Source organism: Lepidochelys olivacea, assembly GCF_965140295.1.
Source record: "Lepidochelys olivacea isolate rLepOli2 genome assembly, chromosome: 7".
NCBI classification, from domain to species: domain Eukaryota; kingdom Metazoa; phylum Chordata; order Testudines; family Cheloniidae; genus Lepidochelys; species Lepidochelys olivacea.
In genome coordinates this window covers 2,120,956-2,134,818 of record NC_140417.1, presented here as the reverse complement: position 1 = coordinate 2,134,818, position 13,863 = coordinate 2,120,956, and the positions used below count along the sequence as shown (strand labels likewise).

General features: G+C 49.6%; 1 protein-coding gene across 1 annotated transcript in view; it reads left to right on the top strand.

Moving 5' to 3' along the window:
- Positions 1-11,371: 11,371 nt before the first annotated feature.
- FAM107A (family with sequence similarity 107 member A) overlaps positions 11,372-13,863 on the top strand; it is a 69,593-nt gene continuing 67,101 nt past the window's right edge. The window contains exon 1 of the mRNA XM_084633844.1: positions 11,372-11,935. Coding sequence (XP_084489970.1) covers positions 11,912-11,935 — 24 coding nt within the window. The 5' untranslated portion in view covers positions 11,372-11,911. The remainder of the gene's footprint in view (positions 11,936-13,863) is intronic.

Here is a 13,863-nt window from a genome sequence, read left to right as displayed (position 1 = left end):
CAGCATGCTGCTTTATTATATTAATACGGCACATGTTGAGGTGAAGGCAGCAGTCTCAATACCAGGCATTTAGTTTTTCTGTCTGTCTCAAAACAATAAGTGCCCCAATAACCCCACTTGGGAAGAAATTGCTTCAGCTTCTGCTTCTTGAGTTGTTAAAAGTGATGTTCCCAGTTAAATCCTCCCACATTGTTGCCAAGAAAAGAGATCAGCAGGCAGGGGGCTTCTCAGCCTGGCTGACAAAGGCAGAACAAAATCCAGTGGCTGGAAGTTGAGGTTAGATCAATTCAACCTTGAAATAAGATGCCATTTCCTAGCAAGACGAGGGATTAAACATCGGAACAGCTTGCTGGGGAGGTGGTGTGCTCGCTGTCACTTGGAGTCTTTGAGACAAGCTTTTATATCTTTTTTAAGTATACACTTTAACCCAGCTTCTAGGAGAAATTCTAAAGCCTTTGGGGGGCGTGGGAAGGGTGGATGTCATGGTGGCCTTGGAATGTGGGAATCTATGACTCCCCCTGTTCGTTCCCTTCCTTCATGGGCCACAGGGAGGCCAGGAAGCCCTGCTCTGCCCTCAGCATGCTTGTAACACCTGCAGTTCTGCATTATGAGAATAACTGTAATCAAATCTCATGCTTCAGGGCTATAGCTGGTCACTTACAGTGGTCAGGAAGGGATCTTTCTGCCCAGTGAACTGTTGGACTGGTGTGTTCTGAGATTTTTTTTTTCTCTCCTTCCTCTGAAGCATCAGAGATTGGGCACAGCCAGAGTCAGGACACAGGGCAGGGTGCACCAGAGGTCAGGTGGTCCAGCAAATCCTCTTTCTTGGCTGCCTGGCTGGTGAATCTGGCTCACATGTGCAGGGTCAGATTGATCCCCAGATCTGTGGTCAGGGAGGAATTTCACCCCAGCTCAGTTTGGCAGGGACCATGGGTGGTGGGTTTCGCCTTCCTCTGAAGCATGGGGCTGGATCACCTGCTTGGATCATCTGGGCATGTGTCACCTAATCAATTCCCCACCATTGCAGTAGCCTCAGGCACTGGTGACACCATGGTCCCTCCTTTACCCTGCCTGTGGCACCCAACAGTTTAGTCTCCTGACGAATTTACTCCTTTAGCCTAACTAAAGTCACTGGGCTCAATACAGGGGTCAGTGAGTGAAATTCTCTGGCCTATGATGTGCAGGAGGTCAGAGGAGATGGCCCAATGGTGCCTTCTGGTCTTACACTCTATGAAACTATATAACATTTTAACATTCTATCTTCAAATAGGTTTCAGAGGGGTAGCCATGTTAGTCTGTATCAGTGAAAACACCAAGGAGTCCTTTTGGCAACTTAGAGACTACCAAATTTATTTGGGCATAAGCTTTCATGGGCTAAAACCCACTTCATCAGATGCATGGAGTGAAAAATACAGTAGGTGCTGTAATATATATACTGCTTACTGTATTTTTCACTCCGTGCATCTGATGAAGTGGGTTTTAGCCCATGAAAGCTTATGCCCAAATAAATTTGGTAGTCTCTGTAGTGGGGTGGTCACCCACTCCGGGCCTGAAAGGTTACAGCTAGCCCTGGGAGAGGACTGGGGCTGGGAGCCAAAGACTAGGCTGACGGGGAAGCAGCCACAGCTGGGGCCTCGCCCCAATCAGGCTGTAGCTGGAGCTATAAAAGGCTGTGGGCCCGGGGCTCAGGCAGTCTCTCTCTAGCAGTGGAGAGAGATGGGCCTGGCTGCGTGGGACCTCAGCAGGGTACCCAGAGTGGAGCAGGGCTAGGGAAAGGAGCTGGGGCTCTCCAGGCTAGAAAACGTCCAGCCTACAGGCCTTGCTGAAGGCCTAAAGCAGGTACTAGGGTTGCAGAGGGGCAGCCCAGGGGTAGGCAAAGGCGGCAGGTCCAAACCCCCCTTGCCGATGATGAGTGGTTTACAGACTGCAGCCTGCCCCAGTGAGCAGGAGCTAGATGGGGACTGGCAGTAGCCACTGAAGCAAGGTGGGGATTCCCCAGGGAGGGGAGACCTAGACTGCAGGGCTAGTTCAGGGGGCAGAACTCTGATGTAGAGGGGGTCCGGGAGGGACACGGGACCCGCAAGCAAGCAGGACACCAGCCTGCAGAGGGCGCTCCAGGGGCTGGAGAGCTCATTCCCAGGATGACCAGCTGGAGGCGCTGCAGCAGTGAGTCTTGCCTCGCTACAGTCTCTAAGGTGCCAGAAGGACCCCTCGTTGTTTATGTTCAAATAGTTTTCTCAGGGCATGATGATGCCTTCCAATATATGGTACCCAGTCCTGTCATTCAGATCCCAGTCAGTGCACCTGCTTGCACGCCAGAGGGTGTTTCTGCAGGATACCTGCATACCAGAGGGTGAAGTCAACATTTTAGATTATTAGCGCCTGAAGGAGCCATAATCCAGACAGCAGATCTCCCAGTGAAGTCAATGGGCCAATGATGAAGTCAATGGACCGTTGAGTCCGATGGGACAGTTTGCACTATGTGCGAAGTTACCTCCATGTGCATGTCTTTGCAAGAATCAGGGCCTCAGCTTGAAAGGTCTTTGTGGCAGGCAGGGGCCAACTTTTACTCTATGGACAGCATCCAGCACAACGGGGGCCCTGTCCTGGTTGTCCCACTTGGACCATCAGCCTTGGGACAAAGTACTGGGCACTGCCGGGGCCCCAGGGCTCACTGGAGTGCCTCTCTCCCCTCCCCTTGCCCAGCGGGGAGGCTGGGGAAGTTGTTGCGTGTGACGTCTTTTGTCGGCGTTCCCTGGGTTTGATTCCCGCCAGCCAGAGAGGCTTTACTGCGTGTCACTGGGGTTGCATCTGCTCAAGTGTCCCAGCAGCTCACAGGGCGAGCGTGGGGAGTCCAGAGAGTCCAGAATCATTGCCGGGGTGGGTTTGCTCTTCTACGTCACACACGCAGGGAAGCGGGTTTCTTGCTTTCAGACATTTATCAGAAATAAATTATCTACTTTATACAGGGTCTCTGGTTCTGGGAATATCAAATAGCTGAACGATGGGGAGTTTGGGATTTTTTGAGTCTCTAATAAAATTTTTAACCAATGATGCTAACCGGCTCGTTTTTGGGGAGAGTCACACTGCGGAGCTGGGGGGCCAGATCAGGCAGCACAAGGGTGGATGGATTGTAACTGGGATAAAATAACCTTGTGTTCTCATTTCAAATGACCACATCTGAGCTTGCATAGTCCCCTGAAAATAAAGCCCTAAAAGTCACTGTGGCATGTGCAGTGAACAGGTCAGCTGACCACCTGGCTGGGTCCATGCACCTCTCAGTGCAGGAGCGCATGGTGCGGGTCACAGAGACCTTTACAGCATGTGCAATGAGATCTGACGGGCGAGGGAGGCAGAGGGGCCTAGTGGTTAAAGTCAGGGCTCTGTGCCCAACTCTGCCACTAATATGCTGTGGAATCTGACTTCTAAGCATGGGAAAGATGCAGTTGGAAGCTGCTTTTTCCTTTCTCCCTTGCTCGTTGAACAAAGGGGCGCTGCTGAGAAGGACGTGCCTGAGCATTTAAAACCATATGAAAACCTTTCTTCACACAGCACCAAGCAAACCTCTGGAACTCACTGCCCCTGGAGCTCCCTGAGACAAACAGGGCTGGAAGGAGGAGAAGGGAGCCACTTCTGGCCCCCTGTGGTGAGCTAGTCCTAACACTGCAGTGCCATACCCCCAGAATGAGAGCACCACTCCGCTGGGGGGAGAGAGAGTAGGCTTGCCTTACAGAAGCTGGCAACCCCGTATGGGCACCAGTTTGGGGTCAAGAAGTGCGTAGTGGGTACTGCTGCTGTGGAGGTTTGCGTTGCATAGCATGCCTTGGCCATCCATGCACAGAGGAGGATTTCTGTGAAGGGATCTTCCCAGTCTGCATGAAATGGGGGAAGACATTGTGCTGTCCGGTACTGGATACCGTGCTAGATGATCCACTGGACTGAGCTCGTATTGACGTTCCTCTGAGAAATCTGAGCAGGGAAGGGACTGGGGCTGTGCACCAAAATGAGCAGACCACGTCCCTGACATGATCCATGGAGAGAAATCAGGATTGGATCTTTCTCTGAGCTATGCTCAACCAGAAGTTAGGAGCTTGATGCAGGAATTAGTGGGTGGAATCATGTTATATGTGAGATCAGATCATAATGACCCCTTGTGACTTTACAAACCTGTGAACCTTAAGCTACATGCTTCTTTATGGCTGGAGCCACTGGACATCCGCCAAGAGCACATGGGGGGTTGAACTCCCTGGGTTGTGGGAGGCACAAGAGTTGTTTCACTCAGTTCTGTTCCTGGCTGCAGATTTCCTTGCCTACTCATATGGATAAGCAAGAGCCAGCCTGCAGCCTGGGCTGTGAGTGACTGGGGAGAACTTTGATACAGATGGGTTTGATTCTTCTGTCATCAGTGGAAATCAGAGCGACTCCAGGGAAGCAAAGCTCCAGTGGAGTTACAGAAAAACACACCAGTGGTTAAAAAACAAAAGGAGTTGGGAGAGACTCCGGCACTGTTACCCTTCGCTGAGAGACACACTTGTGGCTATTGAGAAATGAAACTTCTGAAAGAATGATAAACGCATTTAACAAGTTGAAGGAGGACTTGTGGCACCTTAGAGACTAACCAATTTATTTGAGCATAAGCTTTTGTGAGCTACAGCTCACTTCATCGGATGCAGTCAGTGGAAAATACAGTGGGGAGATTTATATACACAGAGAACATGAAACAATGGGTGTTACCATACACACTGTAAGGAGAGTGATCACTTAAGGTGAGCTATTACCAGCAGGAGAGCGGGGAGGGGGAACACTTCAATCTCTTTGGTCACTCTATTACAGACCTAAAAGTTGCAATTCTTCAACAAAAAACTTCAAAAACAGACTGCAAGGAGAGACTGCTGAATTGGAATTAATTTGCAAACTGGATACAATTAACTTAGGCTTGAATAGAGCCTGGGAGCGGATGGGTCATTACACAAAGTAAAACTATTTCCCCATGTTTATTCCCCCCCTCTACCACCCACTGTTCCTCAGACATTCTTGTCAACTGCTGGAAATGGCCCACCTTGATTATCACTACAAAAGGTTCCCCTCCCCTGCCCCGCCCGCTCTCCTGCTGTAATAGCTCACCTTAAGTGATCACTCTCCTTACAGTGTGTACGGTAACACCCATTGTTTCATGTTCTCTGTGTATATAAATCTCCCCACTGTATTTGCCACGGCATGCATCCGATGAAGTGAGCTGTAGCTCACGAAAGCTTATGCTCAGATAAATTGGTTAGTCTCTAAGGTGTCATAAGTCCTCCTTTTCTTTTTGCGAATACAGACTAACACGGCTGTTACTCTGAAACCTGTCATTTAACAAGTTGTAATTCTAGGTTCAAACCAGTAGGTGGAAACCTTCCCACAGGAGAGCTGGGAACACAGGCTACATGTTTAAAATCTCTACTAGAAAACCAAAGCTTGCTGTCCTAGGACAGTAGTGATTCACCTTGTGCTTTGGAGTCTCACTAGACATCTGATGCTGAGCAAACTTCACCAGGGTCCCTACTAAGAGATTTCATGTAGATACATGACTCCCTGTGTTTGCTGTGGATCTTATTCAGGGCAGAGTTGTACAGAATTTGGTAACAGCCCGTGGGCTATTCAGAATGCAGGGCTGCCTTTGACAGAGCCCCTTTGGGAGCGGGGCAATGTCTGTACAAGTTCAAGAGGAGCAAGAGCCCCAAAGCCCTATTTCACAGACACATACGGCAAAACAGGCCAGCCCAGATGTGTCCCAGCTCAGCTCATGAGCCGAGCCACATTCAGATCTGAAACGCCTGTGTGCATCAAGTGCCTAAAGGCTGGGAAGATGTCTGGCCTAAAGCCTCAATTAGACTGCCTTCTGCCTCTTGAGCATGGTCTGGGCTAGGAAATCTAATGGCAGGTGAAAACGGTTGTCAGCAACCAGGTGAGCTGGATGGAAGAAGAACATGGGTTACCTGTAATTGTAGACCAGAACAAACTGTGTTCATGATTCTATAGTCTTTAATTTCATGATCACATATGATTTTTTCCACCAGTCCTGGCCTCATTCAGTGCACAGCAGTGGTGCTGGAACAGTTTTTGGAGTTGGGGTGCTGAGCTGCACCCCTCTTACCCCTGTCTGCACCCCTCACCGCCCCCTAAAGCTGCGGCTGGGAGCAGGGATGTGGCTCTGGGAGGTGTGGACAGAGACAGGGTAGGGCAGCAGAGACTGTGCTCACAGCTAGCGGTGGGTGCAGAGCCCTGGGCGTGGGGCTGGTGGCTGGGACCATGTCTGTGGGGCAGGCGGCCAGGCAGAACCCTGGGGCTGGCGGTGGAGCCCCTGGCCCGGGGTCAGTGGGTAGGACCCCACATGCAGGCCAGTGGCTGGGTCCCTGAGGCGGGCAGAAGAGGGCCCCCCAGGGCCAGCAGGTGAAATTCAGTGTTGATAAATGCAAAGTAGTGCAAAACATCATCCCAACTACACATATAAAATGATGGGGTCTAAATTAGCTGTTACCACTCGAGAGAGAGCTTGGAGTCATTGTGGATAATTCTCTGAAAACATCCACTCAATGTGCAGCAGCAGTCAAAAAAGCGAACAGAATGCTGGGAATAATGAAGAAAGGGATAGATAATAAGACAGAAAATATATTTCCTCTATATAAATCCATGGTATGCCCACATCTTGAATACTGCATACAGATGCGGTTGCCCCATCTCAAAAAAATTACATTGTAATTGGAAAAGATTCAGAAAAGGGAAACAAAAATGATTAGGGGTATGGAACAGCTTCCGAATGAGGAGAGAGTAATAAGACTGGGACTTTTTATCTTGGAAAAGAGACTACTAAGAGGAGATACGATTGAGGTCTATACAATCATGACTGGTGTGGAGAAAGTAAATAAGGATGTTCTTATGTTAAGGTTCTTGTGTTACTCCTTCTGATAACACAAGAACTAGGGGCCACCAAATGAAATTAATAGGAAGCAGAGCAGATTTAAAACTAACAAAAGGAAGTATTTCTTCACACAACACACAGTCAACCTGTGGAACTCTTTGCCAGAGGGTGTTGTGAAAGCCAAGACTATAAGACTATAAGACTATACTAAACTGGGAGGAGTGGTAGATACGCTGGAGGGGAGGGATAGGATACAGAAGGACCTAGACCTAGACCAATTGGAAGATTGGGCCAAAAGGAATCTGATGAGGTTCAATAAGGATAAGTGCAGGGTCCTGCACTTAGGACGGAAGAACCCAATGCACAGCTACAGACTAGGGACCGAATGGCTAGGCAGCAGTTCTGCAGAAAAGGACCTAGGGGTGACAGTGGACGAGAAGCTGGATATGAGTCAGCAGTGTGCCCTTGTTGCCAAGAAGGCCAATGGCATTTTGGGATGTATAAGTAGGGGCATAGCGAGCAGATCGAGGGACGTGATCGTTCCCCTCTATTCAACATTGGTGAGGCCTCATCTGGAGTACTGTGTCCAGTTTTGGGCCCCACACTTCAAGAAGGATGTGGATAAATTGGAGAGAGTCCAGCGAAGGGCAACAAAAATGATTAGGGGACTGGAACACATGAGTTATGAGGAGAGGCTGAGGGAGCTGGGATTGTTTAGCCTGCAGAAGAGAAGAATGAGGGGGGATTTGATAGCTGCTTTCAACTACCTGAAAGGGGGTTCCAAAGAGGATGGCTCTAGACTGTTCTCAATGGTAGCAGATGACAGAACGAGGAGTAATGGTCTCAAGTTGCAGTGGAGGAGGTTTAGATTGGATATTAGGAAAAACTTTTTCACTAAGAGGGTGGTGAAACACTGGAATGCGTTACCTAGGGAGGTGGTAGAATCTCCTTCCTTAGAGGTTTTTAAGGTCAGGCTTGACAAAGCCCTGGCTGGGATGATTTAACTGGGAATTGGTCCTGCTTTGAGCAGGGGGTTGGACTAGATGACCTTCTGGGGTCCCTTCCAACCCTGATATTCTATGATTCTATGATTCTATGATAACAGGGATCAAAAAAGAACTAGATAAATTCATGGAGGTAGGTCCAGAAATGGCTATTGGCCAGGATGGGCAGGGTGCAAAACCATGCTCTGAAGTGTCCCTAGCCCCTGCTTGCCAGAAGCTGGGAATGGGCAACAGGGGATGGATCACTTGATGATTACCTGTTCTGTTCATTCCCTCTGGGGCACCTGGCATTGGCCACTGTCGGAGGCTCGATGGACCTTTGGTGTGACCCAGTATGGCCATTCTTATGACTGCAGGAAGGGACAGTCTGGTCTAGTAGATAAGATAAGATAAGATAAGATAGATAGATCAGGCATGCGGCCTGCTAGGGTAAGCCCCCTGGCGGGCCAGGCCAGTTTGTTTACCTGCCGTGTTCACAAGTTCGGCCGATCATGCCACCCACTGGCCGCGGTTCGCCGCTCCAGGCCAATGGGGGCTGTGGGAAGCAGCGCGGGCCAAGGGATGTGCTGACCACCACTTTCCGCAGCCCCCATTGGCCTGGAGCGGTGAACCGCAGCCAATGGGAGCTGCAATCAGCCGAACCTGCGGACACAGCAGATAAACAAACTGGCCCCAGCCCGGCAAGGGGGCTTACCCTGGTGGGCTGCGTGCCAAAGGTTGCTGATCTCTGAGATAGATAGTTGAGCGTGACCCATGAGAAGTGGGGCCTATCCCTGGCTTTGCCATATGTTCTTGTGAGAAATTGGGCAAGTCACTGATATAAGCAGTGTCAGGATGAGCTCCACCCTGACATCTGGTGGTGAGGTGTGGCAAGTTGTGGAAAAGAACTTCAGGGGCTGATCTCATTTGCATAGGCACACGCACCCCGCCTAGAATGAGGCCATAGCTGCCCAAATGGTCACTTTAGCTGCTGTGGGATTCCCAGTGTCTCTGTTATTGGGGCAGGAAGAATAAATTGTTATTACCCTGATTATGGGAACTATGCTGGGAACTGTACGTGGCCTTTTGTTATGATGGAGGGACTCACCATCAACTAAGTAGCACTCGCTAGGCAAGGGTCATGGGTTCCAAAACTCTGTGAATTGAGAGAGGTTGGGGACAAGTATTAATACTTGGTGGCATGGGCCTCTTGGTGAGGGACTTCCATGCTAATTACACTTCCTTCTCTCTCCACTGTAGAATATCAGAGCTAATTTTGATTTCATGAGAAGTCTAGTTACAGGCTGCTGAGCTCACTTTGGGCTAATGGTGCACCAGCCCTGAGGCTCCCCTACTAGAAGCTGAATTCACCAAAAAGCTGAACTGACTAAGAGCTGAAATCACTGAGCGTTGTGTTAAGCAGTGGGGGAGCCTGAAGATATATTGTGGAGCAGTTTGTGGGCTGGCTGGAGTGCCTTGTAGACAGGCTGGTGGAGCAGTTTGTGGGACAGCGGGAGCTGCTTGTGGGCCGCGGAGCTGAGCAAAGGAGTTCGTGGGGTGGCTGGCGGAGCGGAGCGGAGCGAAGGCCTATGGAGCTGTGGGGCGGTCAGCTTCAGATCACGTAAGGTGCCTCTTACCCCCGTCCCATCTCCACCCAGGTTGGGAGGTAAAGCTCCGCAGATAAACTTTCGAACTCTGGGGCTGCCCTGACCAGGGACAGAGACTTTTGGGTCATTGGACTTTTGGGACTTTGGGTGATTTGGGGTTGCTGGACTCAAGAACCAAAGGGAAAGGGGCATGCCCCAATTTGCTTGGGGTGGGCTTTTGCTCATGGGTTGTGTTACGAATCTTGTTGGTGATGTTTCCCCAACATAATGCCACATTGTTTCTCTCTGTTATTAAAAGGCTTTTTGCTACACTCAGACTACGTGCTTGCGAGAGGGGAAGTATTGCCTCTTGGAGGCGCCCAGCGGGGGTGGTATATATTTGTCCCAGGTCACTGGGTGGGGGCTCGAGCCGGTTTGCATTGTGTTATTGGAATGGATCCCCTAGATATTGAACCCGGCCCTTGTTGCTGCCAACTCTGACGGGTGCCTCCAAGAGGCAATATTTCCCCTCTCGCAAGATTTCTCTAGATTTCGAACCCTAGATCCCCTAACCCTAAAAACAATTAGGAAAAGTAAACTGCAGTTTCTTTTCTTAAATACAAATAAAAGCAAAATTCCCTTTAATAACTTTCAAAGGTTATTGCAAAAAGCAGACAGACTTATCAAAATGTTTTTACTGTCAGGAGCCTGCCTGGCATTTACCTTTCTACCAAGAGCCTTATGTGCTTCTCCAATACGTTTAATGAAGTCATGATTTCTCACAAATAGGTCCTCAACTGTGCTGTAAAAACACTGCTGTTAAAGCCAAGTGCTTATGCACACACCCCATATCAGCGCTGAGAAACGAGGGCCATGTAACAACTGCAGTAGCTTTTGCAAACCACACGCCTCGTGCCTTGCCAGCGTTAATCTGTCAGCTGGTTTCATTCCCCTCAGAAAGCAGGGATTCCACGCGAGGGCAGATTAAATGCAAGTTGTAAATATTTCCCACAAGGCCACGGTGTGGTTGTGGTTGGAGTGGAAGGATTTCCAAGGGGCCCTCAGGTTTCAGGCTCTGGGCAGAGACTCTACTTTTGATCCCGTGATTGAGCAATGAGTAAGGCGGGTCAAATAACGGGGGCTTTAAAGTCAGGCGCCTAAAACCATATTTCGGCAGCTTGCCGAGCAGGCAGCTTTTCAGCAGTGCTGCGGCTGAGCAGCTCCCCCTGGCGGTACTGGACGCTAGTGATCACCCAGCACTTTGTAAAACCCACCCATGTCTCTAGGTGCCTAAGCGTGGCCTTAGGAGCCTGACTCTAGCCACTTTTTCGACAAAACCGTTTGACTGTAGTAGCTCCACAAGGGGCAGTGGGTACCCCAGGGGCTCCAGTCACTAGCGGTTTGAAAGGATTCTCCATGACTGAGATCGTCCCTGGTGAGTTTATTAAAGACCATTGACAAGTGTCCTGAGTGGAACTGAGCCTCCCCATCTCACGCTGCCTTCAACAGAAACAGAGGGTGCTCAGCACCGCACCGGATTGGCCCTGGGGGCTGTCTGAGCTGGGCAGAACTCCAGTTCAGCCAGAGTCAGCATGCAGGACAAGGCCTTTATACGGTGCGGTTCGGCGGCCGGCGCCCACTGGGGCTAAGCCGCGCACACAGTTCACGTTATGTAACATCTTTGTTTAAGATGCTTGTTTGTGAGCAGCCTCAAGAACTTGCAGAAGTTGAAGAGCTGCCTGATTGGGATTGCAGACGCCGAGTGCAGGAGCAGCAGCCTAGCCGCTGAATAATAATCCTGCATTCTTTCTCTTGGGAGTGGGGAAATGGGCTTATTTTTCAAGGCGTCTCTGCCAAGCCATCGTGAAGTGCAAGACAAATGGCTAGAGAGGATGGCACAAATCCACTAGCAAACAAGGACCTCCTAGTGCTGGGGCCCAGCCGAGCCCAGCAGGTTGAATTCTTTCACAGATCAGCTCTGCATTCTGTGACATCTTGGTCTGTCAAGTACAATTACTATAATCTTCCACAGCCTTTCAGAATAAGGAACCCAGCTTAGAAGCCAGGCATCTACAGGATGAAAGCTGCCTTTGTGCCTGGGCAGACCTTGTGTGCAAGTCAGACATTAGGTATACAAAAGTGAGTTCTTTACGTGGCAGGAGAAGAAGTCAAAGGAAAACTTCGATGCTCATCTCCTTTAAGATCCTGCTGATTTTTGCCTGCGTTGCTCTGTGGAATAAACTGGAGCTGTCAGGGTGCCAGGAGCTGTGTGTTTGCACATTCCCTAGTGTTTAATGCAGCCCATGCCTCTCCACAGATTGTGTGGACAACACCACAGAACGACACGGAGCCTGCGACTCCCTGCAAGCGCAAGCCAAGAGGACAATTTGGAGGGACTGCCGGAGATTTGGGGGAGGCTTCCTGGACACTGAACTTGTACCATGGGAGCAGCTCACGGGAAAAAGGTAATGGGATGCCTTCATTCTTTGATGCTTCAGCATTGGTGGCTTTGAAGAGATGACACTTGTCTGCTCACATGTAGCTCTACTTCACCCCTTTGTGCGCTGCCCAGGCTGTTCAGTGGTGGATTAGAGACCAGAAGCCGCTGGTGTGGACGCAGGTGTCAAACGCTGTCAGCTGGGTGAAGTAATTCGATCTGATCAGATTGATAAATTGTCCTTCCTTTAGGGAGCTCTCTAGAGCCAATGAGGAGCGTGGGGTGGGACTGAACAGTGATATGTCTGGAAGCTGGAGGGTTACACAGACCCACACACACAGACACACACAGGGCTTAGTTTTTGCAATCACTGCCAATGACAATGTTCACTCACATATCTGATGTTTTTAATCCTGTCAGGGAAGGGCAGCAGAGTTTTACCAACTTAGCTTGTGACAGTTCTGAGCGATGTTGAAAGCAGGGCAGCATTTGGGTTCTGGCGCACTGGGGAGATGTGTCAAGTGAATGGGTGTGCAGGTCTGTAAATTGCATTCTCTGTAGATCATCTACAGCATGGCTCCAGGGGGGCATCAGCAAGCCAGCGCCAGAAGTGAAGGAGACCTCCTGGGATTGTTCTTGTTGCTCAACTCAGCACTCTGGCATCACTAGTAGCTGCTCATGGCGTTCTTTTTTCATTTCATTAGTCTAAAAAAAATGCCAACGAGTTCCCCTGCAGTAAAGAGCACTCCTCTCTGGCCTGCCTACACACTTCTTGTCAAAAATGACCCTCCACAGGGAGAAAACATGTTAGAGGCTACAGCTGAGCAAATATTCATCACACATCATTTCTTTAATGTAGCCTCTTGTCTGTTTGAGAATCACCTGCAAGCAGCTCAGCATTTCCCCTGAATGTATTCATTAGGCAAAAGCATGACAGGTTCTCAGGAATATTTCTTGCCCTGTACATTGTTCACAGCTCACTCACCACGAAGTACGCAAGGCAGGATTCCTCTGTCAGTGAAACTCAGCTGAGACTCTCCCTCCCCTCATCCGCCAGGAGCGCTCTTTTAAAAGGTTTCCTCTCTTTCTCTTCTCTCATTAACTCCCCTCCCCCAGAAGGGCACATTCAGCGTCAGATCCCATTGGCAGAGAACAGAGGTGGCAGCAATTACGGATTCATAGATTCCAAGGCCAGGAGGGACCATTGTGATTATCTAGCCTGACTCCCTGTATAACACCGGCCCGAGACCCGCCACCAAAACAACCCCTACAGCAGAGCTTTTGGAAAAACATCCCATCCTGATCTCAAAACTGTCAGTGTTGGAGAATCCACCACAACCCTTGGGAAATTGTTCCAGTGGTTAATGACCTTTGCTGTCGAAAAATTACACTTTATTTTCAGTCTGAATTTGTCTAGCTTCAACTTCCAGCCATTGGATCTGGCTAGATCTTCCTCTGCTAGACTGCAGAGCCCATTATTAAATATTTCTTCCCTGCATAGGCACTTATAGACTGTGATCAAGTCACGCCTTAACTTTCTCTTTCTTCAGTTAGATAGATGGAGCTCGTTAAGTCTCTCACTATAAGGCAAATTTTCTAATCCTTTCATCGTTCTCATGGCTCTTCTCTGAGCCCTCTCCAATTTATCGCCATTCTTCTTGAATTGTGGGCGTCAGACCTGGACACAGGACTCCAGCAGTGGTCGCACCAGTGCCAAATACAGAAGTAAAATAACCTTGCTTGCACCCAGTTTACCAAGCGAGCTCGATCACTCTGAATCAGGGACCTCTCCTCTGCATTACTTACCACTCCCTCAATTTTTGTGTCATCTGCAAACGTCCATAACCTATGGCCTTTTCGTCCATACACTCCAACACTGACACACAGTGCAGCTGCATTTGAACTGCACAGTGTAACTTCCTGCTCGAGGAGACATGCCTGTGCTACCTCTGATTG